General features: G+C 45.4%; 1 protein-coding gene across 3 annotated transcripts in view; it reads left to right on the top strand.

Annotated features, from left to right (window-relative positions):
* Positions 1–23,154, top strand: part of LOC144799718 (uncharacterized) — a 208,890-nt gene that overhangs the window by 81,996 nt on the left and 103,740 nt on the right. For all 3 annotated transcript variants that reach the window (XM_078671224.1, XM_078671226.1, XM_078671225.1), the window contains exon 3: positions 9,814–9,940. In XM_078671224.1, the coding sequence (XP_078527350.1) occupies positions 9,814–9,940 (127 nt within the window). The remainder of the gene's footprint in view (positions 1–9,813; positions 9,941–23,154) is intronic.

Here is a 23,154-nt window from a genome sequence, read left to right as displayed (position 1 = left end):
GAATTAATCAAAACCCAATCTAAGGACGCACCTCAACGTCCACAAGACCTAATTCATCCACAACCCACATGTGAAGAATTCTCTACCTTCTTCACTCTTAAGACTGAGAACATCAAGAAAGATCTCCTCAATGATCTAATCTCTCACTCTTGTCCTCGCACCAAAACCTCCCCTCTGCCCACAAATGCAGCACTACATACACCCTCCAATTATGTTTTTAAAAAACAACGCAGTTAGATCTCCTTTAACCCTTATTCTGAAGACGCTATAGGCAAGTTTCTCAATACCCTGAAGCCTGCCAATCACCTCACTGACCCTCTACCCGCCAATGCGGTTAAAGAACTTACCCTATTGCTTCTCCCTCTCTGGACCAAAATCATCAACAGCTCACTCCTACAAGGTTGCATCCCTGACTCCCTTAAGGTGGTGCAGGTCTCTCCCATCCTTAAGAAACCCACAACTGACCCTACGGACCTAAACAACTACCGACCTATCTCCAATCTTCCCACGCTGGCCAAACTTCTGGAAAAATGTGTTTAACACCAATTAACAAAACATATTGATCGCTTCGACCTTCTCAACAAACACAAATCTGGCTTCCGAGCAGATCACAGCATGGAATCAGCCATGACGCACATCATTGATGATGCCCTTCAAATATTGGATCAAAACGGCTCATGCCTTCTTATCCTTCTAGATCTCTCATCACCCTTCGATACAGTCAAACACAAGAACTTGATAGATCTGTTGACCCTTAGAATGGGCCTATCTGGATCAGTGCTTAACTGGTTTACTTAATTTCTGCAAAACTGGACCCAAAAATTCAAGGCCAACAACACCATCTCTAAACCCGTTCCAGTTACGCTAGGAGTTCCACAAGGATCCTCGCTATCACCAACACTTTTTAACTTATTCATGGAACCACTCACCGAGCTGCTGCAAGCGTCCAACGTTCAATTCCACATGTACGCTGATGATACCCAACTCTACCTTAAGATCAACACTCTTGAAGACATCAATTTGCTTAACACTACCCTTAAGACCACCCAAACATGGCTGGCAGAGAATCACCTCAAATTGAATGCCTCAAAAACAGAATTCCTCCTAATTGCCCCACCTGCCAAAGTCCCCATAATGCATGACTTGATCAAACACCTTACGGCATTCAACGTTCAACCAACTGTTGTGGACTCAGCGAAATCATTGGGTATAACTCTTGACTGCAACCTCAATATGCAGCAACCCATTAGTAACACAACGAAGGGAGCAAACTTTCAGATTAACACACTGAGGAAACCGAAACCCTTCTTACCAGCCAATGACTTCAAGATGGGGGTTCAAGCTCTAGTTCTATCTCGGCTGGACTACCGAAGTGTCTCGTTATGCGGTCTCCCCACAGCTACTACAGCTCCCCTAAGAGCCTCTACTCATGCGGCAACGAGACTCATCACTGGCTTAAAAAGAAAGGCCCACATCTCCCCTGACCGTAAATCTCTAAACTGGCTGCCATTTGAAGCCAGAATTCACCTGAAAATAGCGTGCATGACTCATAAGGCCATACACTACAATGCACCCAGCTATCTCACACAGAAACATATAATATCCGGCAGGATAAGATCCACAAGAAGTGCGGAAAACCTCCTACTGAAACCACAAAGATTCAACAAGAAAAAAACATACAAACGCTCCTTCTCTGGAATGGCGCCCAGGATATGGAATGCCCTTCCCCCGGAAACCCCTCCACTGCAGCTTTCAAATGGGAAGTAAAAAGCATTCTTATGGCAAAATTCTCTTAAACACAGACCTATGATTCCGCAAGAACATACGTACATGGTATCATACTAGTCTACCTAATCAACCTATTTTTCGTTACCATGTCGCTTCAGCTCGCTCTTGTCTGGCACCTTATTGCTTTGCTTTTTGTCGTTCTCAATGATGTTATTTTTATTTAACTTACTTACCTTTCACTGTATTACCTTGACTCATCAGGTCACTTCCTATTGCCTTGTTCTATGTTTGCTCTATGGTCTTATGTACACTTCATTGACCTATCCTATGCTATTATTATCCCCATGTACTGTAAAGCGCTCTGATACCCGTAAGGGTCTTGTCTGCTCTCTATAAAACTCTAAAAATAAATAAATAAATAAATAAATAAAATGCTTTGCGAGAGTGGTTACCGAAAGCTGCTTGAGTGCCGGCAGTCTGCTCTGCGCTGTTCAAGTTCGCGCGGGAGGTTGAGGGACCGGTCGTGGAAAAATCACCACTCGTCCAAGTTGTCAAAGTCTTCTCACTCGGGGTCTGATAAATCGAAGCACAAAAAGAAGTCGAAGAAGCATCATCGCTCTTCGACTTCTCCCCGTCGGACGGCTAACGCGACGAGGAATGTGGGCGGTGCCCCTCTGCGCGTGGAGCCCACAGAGTCGACTCCGGGCTTCCCTCCCTTCCCGGGACCTGGATCGACTCCTGCCCACCTTCGTACGTTCTATGAAGCGATGCATACCATCTTTGGGCGGCCTGAACTCGCCAGCGTGCCTTTGGGCCCTGGGGACTCGGTTGGGGGGCTAGGCCTTCTCCGCCATCGGCTCAGGCCACGGCGCCGCAAGGCCCCCTTGGATCCAGGCCTGGATCCGGATCAATGCCGGTTGACCTAATTACACATCCACCGGCGACGCTTCCTCCAGCACTGCAACAGACGCCTGTTGTGTGCCCTGCCGGCGTCATCCCTGGCCTCCATCCCAATGTGGAGTCGGACCGGCGTCGCCCGATGCCGAATCCGGCACCAAGTGGGGTTTTTGTTCCCCTTTTCACTCCTGGGGTCCCTTTTAAGCCAGATTGGCAACCTGGGGATGAGGAGGAGGACTGGGAGGGGTCAGGTGACCCTTTAACTGAGTAGATGGAATCTGAGCAGGACTGGAGAGAGGAACTGGGGGATGCCAGTGGTCTTGACACATCTGCTGACCTTGGCATGTTGTCTCCTACCGTGGCTACGGAGGAGGGAGCGTCATAGGCAGTGGTGTTGCGTAGGGCGGTCGAGGCCCTGAACCTCGAACTTCCTACGGTGGCGGTCAGGATTAACCTCCTGCCAGAGGTGGCTTCCGCCGGCGACGACCTCTTTTGAGCCCCTGCTGCCGTTTAATGAGGCCCTTGCCGACGTCCTTTTCGGCACATGTTCCAGACCCAACACTGGGGTGCCCATGGATAGGATGATTGCCCAATGCCACTGCCTGGCTCCGGGGCGACCCCACTTTCCTCTCCCAACACCTCATCCCGGAGTGCTTGGTGGTCAAAGCCTCTACTTCCAAGAGCGCATTCCCTACCGCTCCACCGGAAAGGGAATCCAAGAAGCTGGACCATCTTGGGAATAAAAGTTTCTCTTCCACCAGCTTGGGACTGCAATCGGTTAACACAGCATGTCTATTGATCCGTTATTCCCACTCTGAGGTACTGCCTCAGTGTCCGGAGGAGGTCCGGCCAGTGCTCTCCCAGGCCGTCACCGCCGAGAGGGATGCGGCTAAGTTTACCATCCGTTGAGGGCTGAATACCGCCGACTCGCTAGGTAGGACGAATACCACGTCTGTAGCCCTTCGGCGCTACGCCTGTATGAGATTGACTGACTTTTCGGGGGATGTCCAGAGCACCTTGATGGACATGCCTTTTGATGGCCTTTGCCTTTTTGGCGACAAAGTGGACAATGCTTTGGAACATTTCAAGGACTCGCGGACTATGGCCAAGTCCTTGGGCCTCTCCAGCCGCCCAGGGCAGTCTGCTTTTTGCCCCTTTCTGGCTATGGAAGGGGTGCCCCACTACGTCCTACCCAGAGCCACAGGCCGCAGCAAGTTGCCAAACCTTCGCGCGGCCGGGGACGTGGGAAACAACACCGTGATTCAGGGGGCCAGTGGGCGGGCTAGTCCACCAACCTCCACTCTCCAGTAGCCTCCAAACCCTCCTAGTCCGACCTTTCAGGCCCATCACACGTCAGTGGGCGGCAGGATTCACCATCACCTCCTCCACTGGCGCGCCATCACGTCGTATAGGTGGGTTTTGCAAATAGTCTGAAGGGGCTACTCCCTCCCCTTTGAGGCTACCCTTCCAGCCATGCCACCTCAAAACCACAGCATGTCGGAGGATCACCTGGCACTTCTCCAGCAGGAAGTTTTGGCTCTCTTGGCCAAGGAAGCCATCGAGTGCGTTCCTTCCCCAGAAGTAGGCCGTGGTTGCTATTCCCACTACTTTCTGGTACCCAAGAAGGACAAGGGCCTGTGTCCCATCTTGGATCTCGGGAACGTCAACCGCTTCCTCCGGAAAGAGAAGTTCAAGATGATGACGCTCGTTCAGGTCTTGTCCGCCCTCGAACCTGGAGACAGATTGGATTGTAGCGTTGGATTTGCAGGACGCTTATTTTCACATCCCCGTCCTGCCGGCCCACCAGAGTTACCTGCGGTTCACGGAGGCCAGGAGCATTTTCAGTTTGCCTTGCTCCCCTTTACCCTTACCAGTGCCCCACGTGTGTTCACGAAAGTCTCATCGGCGCAGATCAGGGGTTCCGGTATTCCCCTATCTCGATGACTGGCTGTTGAAGGCGGGCTCACCCCAGACAGTCGTCTTCTACTTCCAGACTACGGCCAACCTCCTGCATTCGCTGGGGTTCTCCCATCAATGTGCCAAAGTCACACTTGATTTCCTCTCAGAAGCTCCTCTTCATTGGAGTGGTTCTGGACACGACGCTGTTTCAGGTTTATCCTCCCGAGCAGCGAGTCTGGGATATTCGGGCTATGATTCCACCCTTTCAGCCTTTATCCTGGGTTTCAGTCCGGATGATCCTGAGGCTGCTGGGCCTCCTGCATCCTGCTGGTTGATCATGCCAGGTGGCATATGCTGGCTCTGCAGTGGGACTTGAAGATCCAGTGGGCGCAGCATCATGGGAATCTGTCAGATTGCATCCAAATCTCGGAGGGCACTGCTCGACAGTTGCAGTGGTGGCTCATGCTCCAGGATTGGGTCTATGGTAGATCCCTCTCCCTTCCCCAAACAGAGCATACAGTGGTGACGGACGCATCCCTTCTGGGATGGGGCGGCCACATGGGAGAGGCGGAGATCAAAAACCAACTCACAGAGGCAAATTGTGAGTTTCTAGATAAAAAATGATGCTCGGTGATGGATTAATCATAAAACTTCCTTGCTATATTTAGCTGGCGAGGAAGGGCATTTTCTGCCAGGGCCTCCCCCCCCCCCCCCACCCCCCCATTCAGGTACCATTACTGTGTTGTCAACCTATTCTGAACTGACTAAGATTACTTCAGTACTTTCAAAAACACTGTATTATTTCCTCTGACAAATGGACCTAGGATGACCCCAGCCTGGGAAAGAACTTTAAGTTTCTACGATAGATATCTCAGGAAAGCTTTCCAACAGGAGGAAAAAGAGGATGCCCCAAAACCTATTATATTATCAATACTAGGAATGGAGTACAGCCTACTGGCAGTGGAACACCCTGACCCTTACCACAGAATGGGTTAAATATCTTGCAAAAGAAAAATCTCATAAATGGGCTTTTGAGTATCTCCTAGCACAAAAAAAACCTGTAGTGGAAGTCTGACTCCGCTCATAGTGACCTGGTACCTTGATTTTCTTTCAGTAGATTGTGCACAGTAGAGTGGGAAACCGATACCTCCGATCCGTATCTAGAGTGAAACAAGAAGACCCACACAAAGACTGGTGATCATCCACTGAACAAATGGCAGAACGCATAACGCAGCAATTACAAAAAATACATAATCAAGGAAAAAGCCTCCTTCTTCTGGAGTGCACCAGACAAAGCCAAGAGCCACCCCTAAGAACTTTTCAACATCATCCAAACTTCAGTGCAACGACCTGGCCAAATTCTTCGATGACAAAATCACCAATATCGAGCTCTCCCTTGACCGGCGCCCTCAATCCCAACACAACAATTCCTCACCCACAACCAAACCTAACTCCTCCCCAGTTTCTGACATACTCCCAGAAGACGAGACCCCTCCTAGGCCAACCACCAAAATAAACCTTCATCCTAAACACCCATCTTTCCCCAGATGTTGAAGGACTTCGAACCTCTCAACAAAGAGGACATCTCTAAAGTGATTACCAACTCCAAACCCTCCAAGCACTTTGCTGACCTCCTACCAGCCTCCCTGGCTAAGAACCTCAACCTCACCCTAACCCCACTGTGGACAAAGATCATCAACAGCTCCCCAAACAGTGGACTGATGCCGGACTGCCTCAAACAAGGCCAAGTCACCCCCCATTCTAAAAAAAAAAACCTGATGCCGACCCGAATGACATAAAAAACTTCAGGCCCATACCAACCTTCCTTTCCTAGCCAAAATCCTGGAGAAATGTGTTCTGGCCCAACTTAACCAACACCTGGAATCCAACAACTTAACTCGCACCAATCCGGTTTCAGAAAGGGATGCAGCACAGAAACCGCCATACTGAACATAACCGATGACATTCATAACTCCCTTGACTCAAACAGATGCTGCCTACTTGGCCTCCTCAACCTATCAGCTGCCTTTGACACGGTAGACCACAAACTACTCTTAGGCGCCCTACAAAAACGCATCGGAGCAGATGGTAATGTCCTAAAATGTTTTTCCTATTTTCTACATAATCGCTCCCAATTCATCAAAATCAAGAATACGATGTCCAATACCGCTCCTCAACTCGAGGTGTCCCCCAAGGTTCAGTCCTCTCCCCCACACTCTTCAAGATTTACATGGAACCGCTCTCTACCATTATAAAACAAGCAAACATCGACTATCACCTCTATGCTGACGACACCCAGCTATTCCTCTAGAGCTCCTCCCTCAATGATATTCTCCAACTCTACTCCACACTATCAAAAGTAGAAAATTGCCTAACAATCAACCACCTCAAACTCAAACAAGAAAAAAACCGAAATCCTTGTCTTCTCCAATAACAAACTACCCCCCTAAATCCAAGAATGGTTAAACAACCTTGACTCTCTAAACTGTAAACTTACTCCAGCAATCCCCGCCAAATCCCTATGGATCTCTCTAGACTCAAGTCTCAACATGAGCTCCCACATTAACTCCACAGCAAAAAGTGCCCTCTACAACCTAAGACTCCTCAACAAAATAAAAACTTTCATAGCCCCCAATGACCTAAAAATTGCAACCCAATCTCTATTTCTCTCCAGACTGGACTATGGAAATGCCACACTAACTGGGACAGCTAAAACACACATTGCCCCTATGAGATCCACCCTAAACGCAGCTGCAAGAATGGTCACTGGGACCAAGAAATTCGACCACATCACCCCTGCATTACAGGACCTAAAATGGCTTCCCATCAAAGCTCGCTGCCCTTTCAAAACTGCCTGTCTCACCCATAAAGCCGTACACACAGGCAAACCGGTCTACCTCGCAGTCAAACTCACAACAGCAGGTCAATCAAGAAGCCTAAGAAGCTCCAACTCGCTCCTCCTAATTCCCACAAAAAACATAAACAAAAAGCCCTCTCCCGCTCTTTCTCTGGGAATGCCCCAAATATCTGGAACTCTCTCCCTATCCACATCAGGACTAATCCCTCCTTCACGATCTTCAAGAAACAACTAAAAGAACTTCTCCTCAACCATCATCTATTTGCATCTGGCCAATGACCTCAATCTGTGTGACCTCCGGTACTGTAGATACTAGTCGATGGACTCTATTGTCTATGTTTCTACTCATGTTAAGCTGCTCTACCGTCAATGCTTCTATTCATGTTAAGCTGCTGTAAAGCCCTCTGATTCCCTTTGGGTCTTGTAAGCGCTATATAAAACAACTAAAATAAATAAAATGATAAAGGGAAATTAATAGAAGGTCTCATAAATGTGAGATGTACTAGTGAGTAAATTAACCACTGCCTGCCTTACAGGGGGCATAGCTTGTGTTCTGTCTGTAAATCCTTTAAGGAAGCAGTGCTCTGTGGCTGTGATTAAAACTGAGGGAGTAACAACACATGTACTAGGAAGTCCTGTCTGTTTAAGAAAGCAGTGCTCTGAGGCTGTAATTAAAGCTTGTGTAGTGACGAGACATATACCAGGAAGTGTCCTCATTGGAGGTTACAAGAAGCGACACAGAGGTACTAAGGAAGGACTAGTAATCCTATTGGTCAAAGAAAATCCACAGGAGCCAATTAAAAAGATGGGGCTGAAAATTTTGTTTTGTTTTTATTTGCAGTGGAAATAACCCCTTCGCTGCTCATGACGAGCTCAGCTCGTCATGAGGCACGGTTGAGCTGTGCTCATGACGAGCTGACCTTGTCATGAACAATGGTAAATCAGGGAATGCAGCACAGGAGGAAAATATCTCTAGCAGCCAAGGTGTTAATATATTTGCATAGCACTATTGTCAAAGATATAAAAAAGCAAAAGTAAAAAACACAGTCATCTTCAATGCCAACAGCTCAAATGCAAGACTCTCATTTGTTGGAGTTGGAGTTATTGGCATTATTAATGGCAATATCTTTTTTTTTCACCTAGCCATGTTGAAGGGTGCAGTACCATATGTGGCCAAAAGAGGTCCCAGGGGACCTATTTTGGCCACATATGGTACTGCACCCTGCAGAAGATATGGTAAATCCAGCCTACCCATAATGCATTGCATGCAAGACTGTACCTCGAGTACATTCAACTAGCTATGTCTATATATAAAATTCGTAGCTTTAAAATGTGACAAATTAATTATTATATTAATTCCGGATTAGGTTCTCTCTGTTGAGCTGATGAAGGGAAATTAATAGACAGTCTCATATAAATGTGAGATGTTCTTGTGAGTGAAGTAAGCACTGGCAGCCTAGCTTAAGACCAAGTTTCTGCTTGTCTCTCTTCTGTGAGCACTGCCCCTACGTGGTTTCCATCCTTATTCTGGCTGCTGCCCTGGCTGTGGGGCGCAAGGACGACACTGCAAGGTAGCTGCAGAACGCAAGCTAGGCTTATTGGACCATGCCTTTGACTTATTGGACCATGCCTTTGATTTCATACTCCGCACTGAGAAGCAAGGCTTTGGCCTACTTGGGTTCACACAGGTTGATCACCTTTTATATTAGACTGGCATAGTGACTACTCCAGGCAGCTGGAGACAAGTCAGACTTTCCAGGGCATAACAGCAGTATGCACACACCTTCCATGTTAAACACATCTCCTGATAACACAAGCCTTACCATAGCCAGTAGTCTTGCCCCAACGATAGCTATTGGCTTTGACAATGTCTTTTCACAACGTTTTGGTCATGTTGGCCATGTTGTGTGCAACATATGGAAAAAGAGCTATTTGTAGCCTTGCTACACAACACCTGGCTAAAAGACGTTGTGAAAGCCAATAGCACTAGCATAGGTGAGAGCTATAAGCTTTGCCAGTGCTTCTCCCCCTTGGAAATGTAGTTCCTACCTTAAGCTGGATAGCAAATAGAAATGATCTGTGGTATCCACGTTATTTAAGTAATATAATTATGCCTCTAAAAAGGTTGGTTTACTGGAGTTAATATTCTACTTCATTATACGTTGTTTTGTTCTCTTCCAGATTTGAATCATTTGATGGTGTGGCCTTTCATTACCACTGATTCTTAATCGGATACTCACTCACTTATAGATAAACCTATATTTTGGTCTCTGTGAATTGGCACAGTTATCCGAACATTCAAGAGAGATACATGATTTATGATTTAAATAAGTAGATCTATATTTCTACATGTTATCCCTTCATTATACCTCATCTCATTTGCCTTGGAGATGACATCAGTAATAAATCTGAACCTCCAATTTTTTCTCCAGGTCTCCATTACATTCAAGGATGTTGCAGCCTGTTTCTCTGAAGACGAGTGGGCACTTTTGGAGGAATGGCAGAAGGAGCTCTTCAGACATGTAATGATGGAGATACATGGAGTCCTGAACTCATTAGGTAAGTTTGCTACGTATTCTTAAACCACTTGATGTTGTAAATTCACACAGGACACGCTTGCTTGTGATAGTGCGCTTTCCAAGTGCACATAACATAGCAGTGTCCATAATGCCTCTGTTAAACCCAGACTGCCTGAGAGCTTTCTGGCAATTGCTCTTTAAGACACTGGAGAGTCCTGATTTTGAGCGAATACTTTCCATTAGTATGAGATCACTACGAAAATCTGATATTGAAGACTCTAGTAGACTTAAATCCATGTTTAAGAATAATATGTAAGCAACTGCATTTTACCATGTTATGGTGAACCATATACTACTGTACTGATGTGGTGAACAAGTCCATGATTTTGCTTTTATTGAGCTTCACATATGAGTGTTGAACATACGTATCTTGAATAACTTACGGTGAAGACTTAAAAGCCTGAAGTCTGCATTCCTTGGAGGCTTTGAAGATTCTGGACCAAATCTGAGAGTGAGACACTGTGGGAGAACTTCTAATTGAAGACATCACACACCTAAGAAATGTAGCACCCACAAGATAAATGCATTTCTTTTTTAAAAATCAGAGGTGTTACAATTACTCCTACAGACAGGAGTAGTAAAGAGTTCCTTATGGTGAGAGAGGAAAGCACGATTGGCTCATTGCAAAATACCCAGCCTCAACCAGTAACGTGATTGGGAACTGATCTCCACTCCCCGCAGACACCACTATACTTCAGATTTCTACTACATGTTTTGTGGAAGCGAATCCCTCTCTCATCTTTGCTCAGAGATGCATCACTTTTCTTTTCAGAGAATGGCTGACTTGCAGATGAAAGCCTTATTTTAAGCTTGTGGCTCAAGTGGATAGAAAAGGTTCGTTCTGGGTGACCCGGACACTGACATTCAATATTGCCTTAACCATGATAAAAAGCCTAAAGATTGCAAGATGTGCTGTTTTTTCGCTGCAAAAACCTGGAATGACAAGGAAGGTCATTTAATTTGTTGTCTCAAGAATGTTGTGGCTGGGGACCTGAGCTCCTCAGATTGAGTCAACTTATTGTAGTCTTCAAGACCTTAAAAAATTGCTTGTCACTTAAACGCCATCTGGAGGGTCATAAACCTCCTCTTAAGACTATCTTTGAGGAGAATCCACCATCCGCCTCTTGAACAGCTCTGTGTTGATTTTCATTAGCAAGTATACCAGTGGTTTCTTTATCACAGTGGGCAATTATTCTCTTTCGAGGATACAAAACAGGAAAACATAATTCTCTGACCTACACATCGAGCAGATTTCAGTCTAGGTCTATAGTACTTGATAAAAATCACAGTGTGATGTGTTTCCCTGGGCCTTGTTTTTTTCTTCACAAGACTCCCCTTTCTACTTTAATTCCCTTACCTAGAACTTTAATCCAGAATCTATATTTCAGTTCTAAAATAGTTTTATCATCTGTGCTCTAACTACTTTGGATAGAAGAGTTGTTAATAGACTGCCTTCCCCTACACCCTGTAAAGAGCAGAGAGGAGACATCAGGACATAGTCCAGGATATGAGTGCGTCTGCTGAGGTAATGGCAAGAGAGCTTAATATACTTGAAAAGGTTGCCGGAGTCCCTTCTAGTTCCTAGAGAAGAGATCTGATGGGTGATTCATCCAGCCTCTCCCCTGCTTAAATTGGTTACCAGAGCGAAAACGCTGCCTTTTCTTAAAACTGTGTCCCTGGCCTTCTTCCTCCAGCTGGAATCAACATCGTCGGCTCTATGCAGGCCAACACCTGTCTTACCAGATCGCAGCTAAGTCTATCTTTTCCCAACTTCTCCAGCAGTCTGTAAAAGATGCTTAACTTGGAGCATTTATAAGCTTGTTTTTGATTCTGAGATTAGATTGCGGCCAAAACTTTGTGTTCGTGGCATATGAGCTGCAGATACTACACTTAGCATTAGATCGCCACCTGGTGCTGGGCTCGGATGATTGCATGTTGTTGTCATCTTGGAAGAAGTCTTTGTAGTCACGAGATAGGGGACTCCTCCCTTGGAGGATAGTGCACATGGGCATCGGCTCCATCTTTGGATTATTTTTTTTCTGCCACTGGGTTCGGATGAAAGTTTTACGCTCTGGCTAGAAATAGACTAAATACTTATCAAACTACTTTCGATATCGACTAACATCGTTTCGACTCCATCTGCTCAATTCCGGTCATCGACGCGGGCCGTTGGGCCTATCCACGCCGTGAGGCCTAAACCTCATGGAAATGACGCCGTTCAAGAGATGCCCCTGGTGTGGAGCTAAGTTTCCACACAGTGACCACCACGAGGTCTGCGACCTGCGCTTATCGCCAGAACACGACAAATCCAGCTGTACAGCCTGCGTGTCCGTTCGATCCAAGAAAACCATCCGAGATCGGAGGGCCCGTCGACGCGACATGCAGAGATCAGCTCCGGAACCGGTGGATATCTTCGACGAGGAGGTTCCGCTCGTTCCCGAAGAAGATTCCGATGATCTCCAAATCATTTTAGAGGCAGGCGACTCGGATGACTCCATACCATCGGGTCAGTACCTGAGTACTACTGCCCCTGCACCACATACAGCACCCAGATCGAAGGCAAAGGCCAACACTCCACCTCCGGGGCCCAGTCGCGACCGAAAAACCACTTTGACAGCCCCGCCATCGAGCCCGGCTCCGAAGAAAGTCATTAAGCCCTCCGGTAGCTCGTTACCGAGCAAGCCGCACGTGCCGATCCTACAAATTCACTCGGCACCGAAACTGAAAGAAGTCTCGGCTCCGAAACAGTCGACTTCTAAAGACAAAGGTATGAAGCCAGCGTCCGACGCCTCGAAGCCGACGAGACCAGCTTCCACTCCGAAACCATTGTCTTCGGTACCAAAATCGACAAGGCCTGATTCCGACGCGTTCAAGCCCTCGAAACAGCCTACCACACCGAAAACAACACATTCAGTGCCGAAAACTACGCCAAAGGACATTGTAACACCGCCTAAGGCTAAAGACAGACAGCAACCTCGTCCGGAACCGAAGAAATCGGCACCAACAAAGGTTCCACAACGAGAAGACCTTTTTCAACCAGATCCTCTGCAAAAGAAGATCTACATTGACCCAAAGACAGGTCATGTATCCACTACACCACACAAAGAAGAGGAAAGCAGATGCACCACCCACACCAGTAGTTCCTGCCAAGAAGGACTCTGCCACATCTCCTATGCACCCTTCTTCTCCTATACTTCCTTCTCCTTCATCCCCTGTTCCTCTTAACAATTCACCACAGAGATCTCCTCCACATTCTCATCTTTTATCTCCACACTCACCTCAAAATGATGATGAGTATAGTTTAGGAAGAGGGATAGACACAGATGAGCGTTTCCCATACCCTATAGATGATACAGACTGGGAGTACCCAAACCCACGGGATGTGCCAGATATTCCTGACCCACAGTCATACCCATCAAAACCTTCTCCCCCTGAAGATAACATTGGTTTTGGTCACCTGTTGAACAGAGCTGCCATTTACCATGGGGTCACTATTCATTCTGATGAGGCAGAAGAAGATTTTCTGTTAGACACATTCGAACAATCGCAAAGGTCTGTTCAAATTCTTCCCATGATTAAAGGGGTCATCAAACATGCTCCAGGGATATTTAAAGACCCTGTGCGTACTAGGATCCTAAACCCTAGAATTGAGAAAAAATATAGGCCTGCACCTGCAGATCCAACCTACATTAAAGGACAGCTACAATTAGATTCACTAGTTGTGTCAAATGCTAGAAAAAGGGCAAACTCACAAACTTCAGGTGAGGCACCCCCACCTGACAAAGAATCCATGGTCATAGATGCTTCAGGCAAAAAAATAGCTGCGCAAGCTACCAACATATGGTGCATAGCTAACACACAAGCCCTCCTTTCACGAAATGATAGGGCTCATTATGATCACTTAGAGAAACTACTAGAACATCTACCTGACCAATATAAAACACAGGCAGGCGACCTTATACAAGAAGGCAAGCTAATTTCTAATGATGTAGCAGACACTGCATCTAGTGCTGTATATACTAATGTCATACTTAGGAGACATGCGTGGCTACGCATTTCAGGATTTAAACAGGAAGTGCAAACTACCATTTTAAATCAACCATTTAATCAAAACCAATTGTTTGGACCAGAAGTAGACACAGCACTTGAAAAGATGAAGAAGGATACAGACACTGCCAAATCCATGGGGGCTTTACAGTCCACACAAGATAAAAGTTCTTTTTGTCGTCCTTTTACAGAGGAGGCTCCAAACAGACTGGAGCAGACAATACAACATCCTTCAAATCTAACACACAAACATCCTCTAAAAAAAGGGATATTTTAAAGGAGGATATAGAGGGAATAACAACGAAGGAAGAGGTCAGGGTAACAACAATAATCAAACCTCTTCCACCACAAAACAGTGACTTCCCTCTGCTCCCCCAACAGCATTCCACTCCTGTGGGGGGCAGACTAACACAATTCCTGCATATCTGGAACTCCATCACAACAGACAAGTGGGTAAGACAGATTATCCTGTATGGCTACTGCCTAGAACTTAAAGCAACCCCTCCACACATACCACCTAGGCAGCGTCCAATGTCTTTAGAACACCTCACTCTGCTCAAACAAGTTCTGTAACTTCTACAGAAGGACGTAATACAAATAGTTCCTTTACAAGAACAAGGAACAGGGGTTTATTCGCTGTATTTTCTAATTCCCAAAAAGGACGGGACACTAAGACCAATTCTCGACCTCAGGCCCCTCAATCATTACATACAATCAGATAATTTTCATATGATCACTTTACAACAAGTGCTCCCACTGCTGCAACAAGGCGATTTCCTTACAACACTAGATCTAAAGGACGCCTACTTCCACATTCCTATACATCCTGCTCACAGAAAGTATTTAAGGTTTGTACTGGAAGGGCTACATTACCAGTTCAAAGTCCTTCCATTCGGAGTGACAACGGCACCACGGGTATTCACAAAGTGCCTAGCAGTAGTAGCAGCACATCTCCGGAGACAACATATACATGTCTTCCCTTATCTAGACGATTGGCTCATAAAGGGCAAGTCATTCAATCAGTGTGTCCAACACACACATCAGACAATTCAAACATTGCACGACTTAGGGTTCACAATCAACTACACCAAGTTGCACCTGCAACCCTCTCATATACATCAGTATCTAGGGGCTACAATAAACAAGTCCACAGCTCTAGCGTATCCCAGTTCCCCAAGGATACAGAGCATTCAAGCCTTAGTCACAGCCTTTCAACCCCAACAATCTCTGCAAGCCAGAGTGTTCATGAGACTAATAGGCATGATGGCATCTTGCATTTTCATAGTGCCATATGCAAGACTGCAAATGCGTCCATTACAAGAATGTCTAGCACAACAGTGGAACGAGGCTCAAGGTCAACTAACAGACCTGGAGTTGGTAGACAGCCGCATACATCGCTCTCTGCAGTGGTGGAACACCAAAAACTTGACAAAAGGGCGGCTGTTCCTGGAACCTGTCCCACAACTAGTGCTCACAGCAGACGCATCTCTCACAGGATGGAAAGTCCATCTCCTACATCATACAACTCAAGGACAATGGAACAGTCAACAAAAATTGTTGCATATCAACCATCTAGAGCTGTTAGCAATATTCTTAGCACTCAATTTCAATTCAATTTATAATCTTTATTCGATGATTAAAAATCACCATAAAAGTTCAGATATACATTCGATACATTTGTGAGTTAAATGAAACATTATAATCCATTAAAAACAATCACAGGAATCTCACATTTCCCCCCCCCCCCCCCTGGTTGCTCTTAAACGAACAGCTACTTTAATAAAATTGATGATGCCGCACAATGTCAGGGGGTCCGACGCCTGTTTAAAAAAAATCAGAGCTTCTTTAGCACATTTTATGTTAGATTTTTTCAAAATATCTACCAAGAATCTACGTCTGGGTTCAGAATAAAATGAACATAACAATACAAAATGAAGGGAATCCTGCGGAGACCTATTGTCGCAGCCGCAGGTTCCCTTCTGCTCAATGGTGGATGAATACCCTAATGGTGATCCCAATAAATATGGTAAAAAATTGAGCCTAAAACGGGTCATTAAAAACCTTTCCTGGGCGTTGTGTAACAAATACAGGTACGGTTCCATTCCCTCTGTAATCTTTACGAGGTTATATGCGCACACGGTGGTCTTAGCCCTTTCTTGTTCTGTCTTCTGAGCGACTTTATGTGCAAAGAACGCTGTTTTGACAATTGTCTTATGCTGGGTGGTGATCGCTGACGGTTCAGTGAAGAGTTTCCCTAGGCCCAAATTTGCCAATACAGATTTTACATAGCTGAGCCACGGGATTCTCGATCATTTTTCTCTGCCCAAGCAGTCCTTCAGTATTTCCCTGCTTAGGCTAGCCTCCGGATTTATCCAGGTTTTAAGCCAGGCTCAAATTGGCCTAACTTGCATTAAATCTTCAAGGTAGGGGATCCCTAACTCCCTGTGTGCTATTGCGGCTGGTAGATTGTGTGGGGCTTTCAGGACGGAGCACAGATGTTTATTCAACTCCCGCTGCAGTTGGCAAATATTTACAAAGCCCCACACCTCTGCCCCGTAGGCGACTTTAGAGCAGCACATTGAGTTATACAGGATCATTACCTGTTCGGGGCACCACCTCCCCAACCTTCGACCATAACCAGCAATTGCCCCATTAGCCATGTTCATCTTGCGGCAGCGATCCTCTATCAGGGCTTAAATTTTAGTGACTCATCAAATAGTAAGCCCAGATATGAGAATGATTTGACTGTCTCCATCTTGTGACTCCCTATCATGAATGTACATTTCCTAGAGGGTTTTTTCCCGGCACATAAAACATAGGATTTACCCAAGTTGACAGAGAGGTCTAATGAACCCATAAAGGAAACAAAACCATCAATTAAAATCTGTAAACTCTTAGGTGTGCGTCCGAGGAGGACCGCGTCATCTGCGTAAAGTAGCACGGGAAGATGACGCGACTCTACCCGTGGACAATCAGATCCCAACTGTGAGAGGTGCTGTTCTTGGTTGTTAATATAAAGGGAAAATAAAAAAGGCGCCAGAATGCAGCCTTGGCGTACCCCGCTTCTGCATTGGAAAGAATCAGTGCAGCCACCCCCAATGTTATACCTAACTTGCGCTGAGGTATTACTGTGCAATTCCCTCAAAATGTTAATAAGGCCTACCTCTATCCCCATACAGGACATCATATTCCAAAGCTTGCCTCTGTTAACATGGTCAAAAGCAGCTGCCAGATCCATGAACCCCATGTACAGGGATTCATCACTGGTCACAATGTATTTAGCAGCTATCATGTAGAGGTTCAAGCATTGATCGCTCGTGGAGCGGCCCATCCTAAAACCGTACTGTACGTCTGCGATTAAGTTATTTGCTTCTGTCCACTCAGACAACCGGTTTAAAATCCCCCTACCCAGGATTTTAGCGGATACATCGATGAGGGAGATCGGGCGATAACATTGTGGGTCATCCCTGTTACCCTTTTTAAAGATGGGGACAATAATAGCAGTTGACCAGGAGGGTGGTAAACCGAAGTGAATTGCGGTGTTAATGACTCTCGTCATTATGGGGGCCCATAATTCCACCGAGCTAAGGAACAAATCAGGCGGGATTCCATCCGGGCCAGGGGCTTTATTCTTAGACAGCCCCTCTATCCCAGCCTTGATTTCTTTTAAAGAGAAAACTACAAGCTGACCATTGTCGGCGTTCCCTATTTTGTGCTGTATGTCTATTTCATGGTTATATAGACTCCCATAGTGAGAAATCCACCTATCAGGCATGATATATGTTCCTAATTTTGGGGCCAGATCGTCCTGGAAAGTAGGTCTATTTATAATTTTCCAAAATTCAGTCATATCCCTCTTTTCCCCCGCTTCTCTAAGGTCCGCCCATCCTTCTGCTTGTAATGCCTTCTTCCTTCTGCACAGCTCGCTATTGTATTTTTTCCTACAGGACGCAACCTTGATGACGTCCCTGGGCTTAATTTTAAGACTTTCTTTAAGCTCCCTCAGGGCTTTAGAACAGTCTCGGTCAAACCATCGCGGCTGGCTGCCTGACTCTTTTACCTTGGCACTGGTCTTTAACATCCCATCTACCAGATGTGCTATATTTGCAAAAGCTGTGAGTAGCTCCCTCCCTACAATTGTCCCATCTAAACATGCCTCAAAAGCTTTTTTCCCCTTCTCCATCAATGCCTCATAGAACTTTTCCCCGTCAATTTTATCCCACCTTAGGCGTCTGCCCTGGTCAGTAACCCTCTCGGATGTCGCTACAAGCTTTTCCCGAATTGGGACGGGCAGGTGCAATATGTCTAACACCAAAGGATTGTGATCACTAAACGGGTTCCATTCAATGCCCACCCTGGAGATTCTATTAGTAAAAGCCCTTGAGGAAAAAATGTAATCAATGTACGTTGAGCATCCTCTGCCCTTAAAAGTCGGCGGCAGGGTCTCGTCCTTTGGTATATGCACCATATCCATTGTATGGACCAGATCCTGATTTAATAAAAATTTAGTTAAGGCATCACCATCTGCAGTGTGCTCAAAATGAGCTCCGTTATCCAGTGGGCATCGTGACCATGTTGCATCTATTGGGAAAAGGTCTGGGCAGAGGTGACAGTTAAAATCACCCATGACTAGGCTGTTTTGAACGTGGGATTTAGTTTTACAAGTGGAATCTTGGTGCAGTCTATACTCCAGTTCCCATATCAATTTATTGCCTCCCCCACCCGTCACATGGTTGTACACATTCAATATAGTCAAATTCAAATCTTTACCTTTGAGCCGCACCTCTTGGATATTGTGAGAATTACAATTTACAGTTGACCATATGCCAGGGAGGTTCAGATCCACATATACTGATAACCTGCCCATGGCCCTGCCTGAGCTAGATTTCCTAGTTGGGACAAAAAAAATGTATACCCTTGTAAGTGTAATTTACTGTTATCAACTGCCCAAGTTTCCTGTAAACAGATTACGGAAAATGTCTGCACATACGGTCGCCATTCATTATTGGAAATTTTAGTAGCCAAACCAGCGATGTTCCAAGACACAAGTCCAACTGCCTCATTAGCCACCTTCCCCCTGCTCTCTCCCCTGTCTAGAACTTGTGCGTGAGGAGGATGCCCCTTGTCTATGTTTACACAATCAATCGCTAAATTTTGTGAGCAAGTGTGAATTAAGGGGGGGACGTGCACATTGCAAGTTATAATTGACTTTACGGGTGTGCAGGGGCCCTTTTGTGGTTCAACAACATCACTATCTACTGTGTCCCCAGAACCGAGTCAATCGACTCCTTCCATACCCGCTAATGCTGCAAAGCGGTTATAGGTAGGCCAGGGATAATCACCATGTAGAAACAAAGGGGGTCTAATACCATCATTCTGCCTCTGGGTAGGAGGGCAGAAACCAGGGTTCTGGTAACAGGATGTTGGAGTTGCGTAGTTATACTGCTGATGATGAGAAAGGGAACCGTGATAACCATCCTGCCTCTGAGTATTGTACCCAAGACCCTTATTTTGATTATAGAATGAGGGAGTGAGCACTCAAAACATTCCAAGTACAAGAACAGAACAAAGCTGTCTTAATCCGGACGGACAACATATGACAGCCATGTATTATATACAAAAACAGGGGGGGGGACACTCTCTACAACTGTCCCAGCTCGCACAGAACATTTGGAGATGGGCCATTCCACAAAACATATATCTGTTTGCAGAGTACCTTCCAGGAGTTCACAATCAGATAGCAGATATGTTGAGTCGGAAGTCACAACAAATTCACGAATGGGAACTACATCCACAAGTTCTTCAACCATTCTTCCACAAGTGGGGTCATCCAGACATAGATCTGTTCGCCACACACAAAAATGCAAAATGCCCAACCTTCGCTGCCAGGTTTTCACACCCGCTGTCCAAGGGCAATGCAATATGGATGAACTGGTCAGGCAGATTTGCGTATGCTTTTCCGCCAATATCACTAATACCATTAGTAGTACGCAAGCTCAGACAACAGTCTCTAAAATTAATCCTGGTAGCTCCTACATGGGCACGCCACCTGTGGTTCACCACACTGCTAGAACTCTCTCTAGTCCACACCAAAAGTTAAAAACTTACTCCATCCCTGCTAACGCAGAACCATGGAAACATCTGACATCCAGACCCAAATCAACTGAATTTGGGGATCTGGCTCCTGAAGTCTTAGAGTTTGGTTATCTTAACCTACCACCAGACTGAATGAACATCATTAAAGAGGCCAGGAGACCTACTACCAGAGCTTGTTATGCTGCTAAATGGAAGAGATTTGCCATTTATTTGCAACAATAACCAAATTGATCCCCTGGATGCTTCCATCCAGAATATAATTTGCTACCTCTTACATTTACAAAGATGTAACTTGGCATATTCATCCATACAGTCAGTCAGTCAGTCAAATCACTTTATTCGGTTTATATTAAAACCATAAAAGCATAATAAAAAACACATTGTGCCAAAAAGTTAAAAAGCCATGATTTACATATAAAAATATTGGAAATATACAAATATTTAAATACACAGTACAGATAAAAAAAACATATTGGGTGAATTGCATAAGACCACAACCATAACATCAATTAATTCTGATTGATATGTTTGGACAGTTTAGACATGACTTATTTTCCTCATGGTTCTTACGGCCACAGTAAGGAAACTAACAACATTAAAAATTTCCCACACATTTGATAATAACTGCAAGTAGAGGAGAGCTGGCTTAACTTGCAGAAAGCCTTTGTTAGCTAAAATTGGAAGGATAAAACGCTTCCGAATGCCAGTAAGGTGCTCGCAGAAGAAAATAAAATGCACAGTGAACAGAAAAATCATCGCAAGAACAAACCCCCAAATCTTCCACCCTCTTCCAATCTGGTGATTCTGCAAGAAGAAAATGAAATTGATTCAATCTGAATCTAACCAGTAGGAATCGATGTTTGGGGTTTGTGACAATATCCAAATACGGTTCCATAGTCAGGGTAGTCTTCCGCAGTTGATGAGCCCTTACTGTTGGCTTTACCAACTCCCTTTCTTCTCTGGCCATGAAGGCCATTCGTAAATATGAATCTTTGACCCATTTGACGTCCCCTTCAACAATTTTTCAGGCGAACTATATATCTCAGGTCTGCCCAGTTTTACTGACAAGTTGTGGACATATTTAAGCCAGGGGATACGGTTCCCATGATCAAGAGCCAAGCAATCTTTTAAAATTTCTTGATTTAGCTCTAGTTCAGGGTTCAGCCAGGTCATGATCCATTTTAAAAGAGGTGCCATGGCAATTGAGTCTTCCACAAAGCCAGCTCCACATTACTGATGAACAATATAGCCAGCTGTGGATTGCGGGACAGTTAAACTGTTCCTAAGAAACTTGTCTTCAACCACCTGAATGGCCTTCATGTTCCTGATTCCCCATATATCGGCACCATACATTGCGAGGGAGACTCCTTTAGCTCTGTATATTTTCAGGAGAGCTTGCATTGGTTTAGCTCCCATTTTACGAGCAAAGCCTAAAACAGCAGACATAGCTCTGGCCAGGACATTTCTTTTTGCTTGGATTTGAGGTGCCCAGGAGCCCTTGTCATCAAATAGAATTCCTAAATACGGAAACGTAAATACCCTTGATAATACGTTCCCCTCGCAATGAAATGTTTTGACCCTTGTTGTTCTACAACCAATTGCCGTTATGTGGGACTTAGAAAAGTTAACACTAAGATCTAAGGATTTCATGAAGGCCGCGAAAGAATTTAAAAGTAATTGTAACCCTACCGCAGTTCTTGATAGAAGTGCGGCATCATCCGCATAGACGAGTGCCGGGATAAGAAGTTTCCCAACACGAGGAATATCTTTACATGCTGCACATAAGACGGAATCCAGGTTGTTAATATAAAGGGTAAAAAGTAAAGCGGCCAAGATGCACCCCTGCCTAACACCGTTGGCAATATGTATTCCTTTAGTGCGATTACCCATCTGGTCGTACCTATGGTGGCTGATAAATCCCTATGGAGGTCTGCAAGGAAATAGACAATATTATTGTCAACTCCTAAGTTCTGGAGCATAACCCATAGTTTGGACCTGTTCACTCGGTCAAAGGCCGACAACAGGTCCATAAAGGCCAAATAAAATGCACCTTTCTTGGCAACTGTATATTTCCCAATCAATAGGTGTAGGTTGAGGCATTGATCCGACGTGGCCCTGCCCTTCCTAAAACCATACTGCAGGTCTGAGAGTGTTTTCGTTTCCACAAGCCATCCCGTAAGTTGACTAAGTACCACCCTTCTAAGTACCTTAACTGCAGAATCAATAAGGGAAATAGGGCGATAACAACTAGGATCCCCTCTGTTGCCTTTTTAAAAAATCGGTACTGTTATGGACTCCGACCACGTGTTAGGCAGACCCGATTGACAGGCCTTGATAAAAACATTATACAATATTTTAGACCGTGTCTTAATGTCGGACTTAAAGAGATCTGCCGGCCCGCCATCTGGTCCCGGGGCCTTATTGCTCGTCATCTGTTTTATTGCCTCTGACACCTCCAACTCTGTAAAAGATAAAGTGTATTCCTTAGTCCTGAAGTCAGGGTTAACACAAGTATCTTCCCGATCATAAACTAGTTTGAAATGATTGTGCCAAGTCTGCTCCTGGATGCCACAGTCAAGCTGACTATTAAAGGAGTCCTGGAAGAAGGGCCTATTAACCACTGCCCAAAATCTACCACTGTTTTTGATAATGTCAGTAGATAAGAGCTCGTTCCAGGCCTCCTCCCTAATTTCCCTTTTTCGGTTCATTAGGGCTGATTTATACATTTTCCTTATTACAGCTATAAATGGTTTATCCGGTGGGATGGATTTCAATGCGACCAACAGCTTCCGATGGGCTACAGAGCAGTTATGGTCAAACCATCTCTCTCCTACCGCGTCCTGACTTTTGCATGGCCGTTTGAGGTCCATATGAATCTGGGCACAGATTTTAGAGTATGCCACCAGGACGTCCTTATCCACATTGCCCTCTTTCAGACAAATAGACATCTCATGACCGGCCTCAGCCATTAAATTAGCATGGAACTCCTGGGGTATCACCCGGCACCATTTTATTCGGCAGGCTTGGTCTGTGGGCCATATATCTAGGTTA

This window comes from Lissotriton helveticus, chromosome 12 (assembly GCF_964261635.1).
Source record: "Lissotriton helveticus chromosome 12, aLisHel1.1, whole genome shotgun sequence".
Classification (NCBI taxonomy): Eukaryota; Metazoa; Chordata; class Amphibia; order Caudata; family Salamandridae; genus Lissotriton; species Lissotriton helveticus.
The sequence above is the reverse complement of the archived record's forward strand: the minus strand, read 5'-3'. Positions and strand labels throughout refer to the sequence as shown.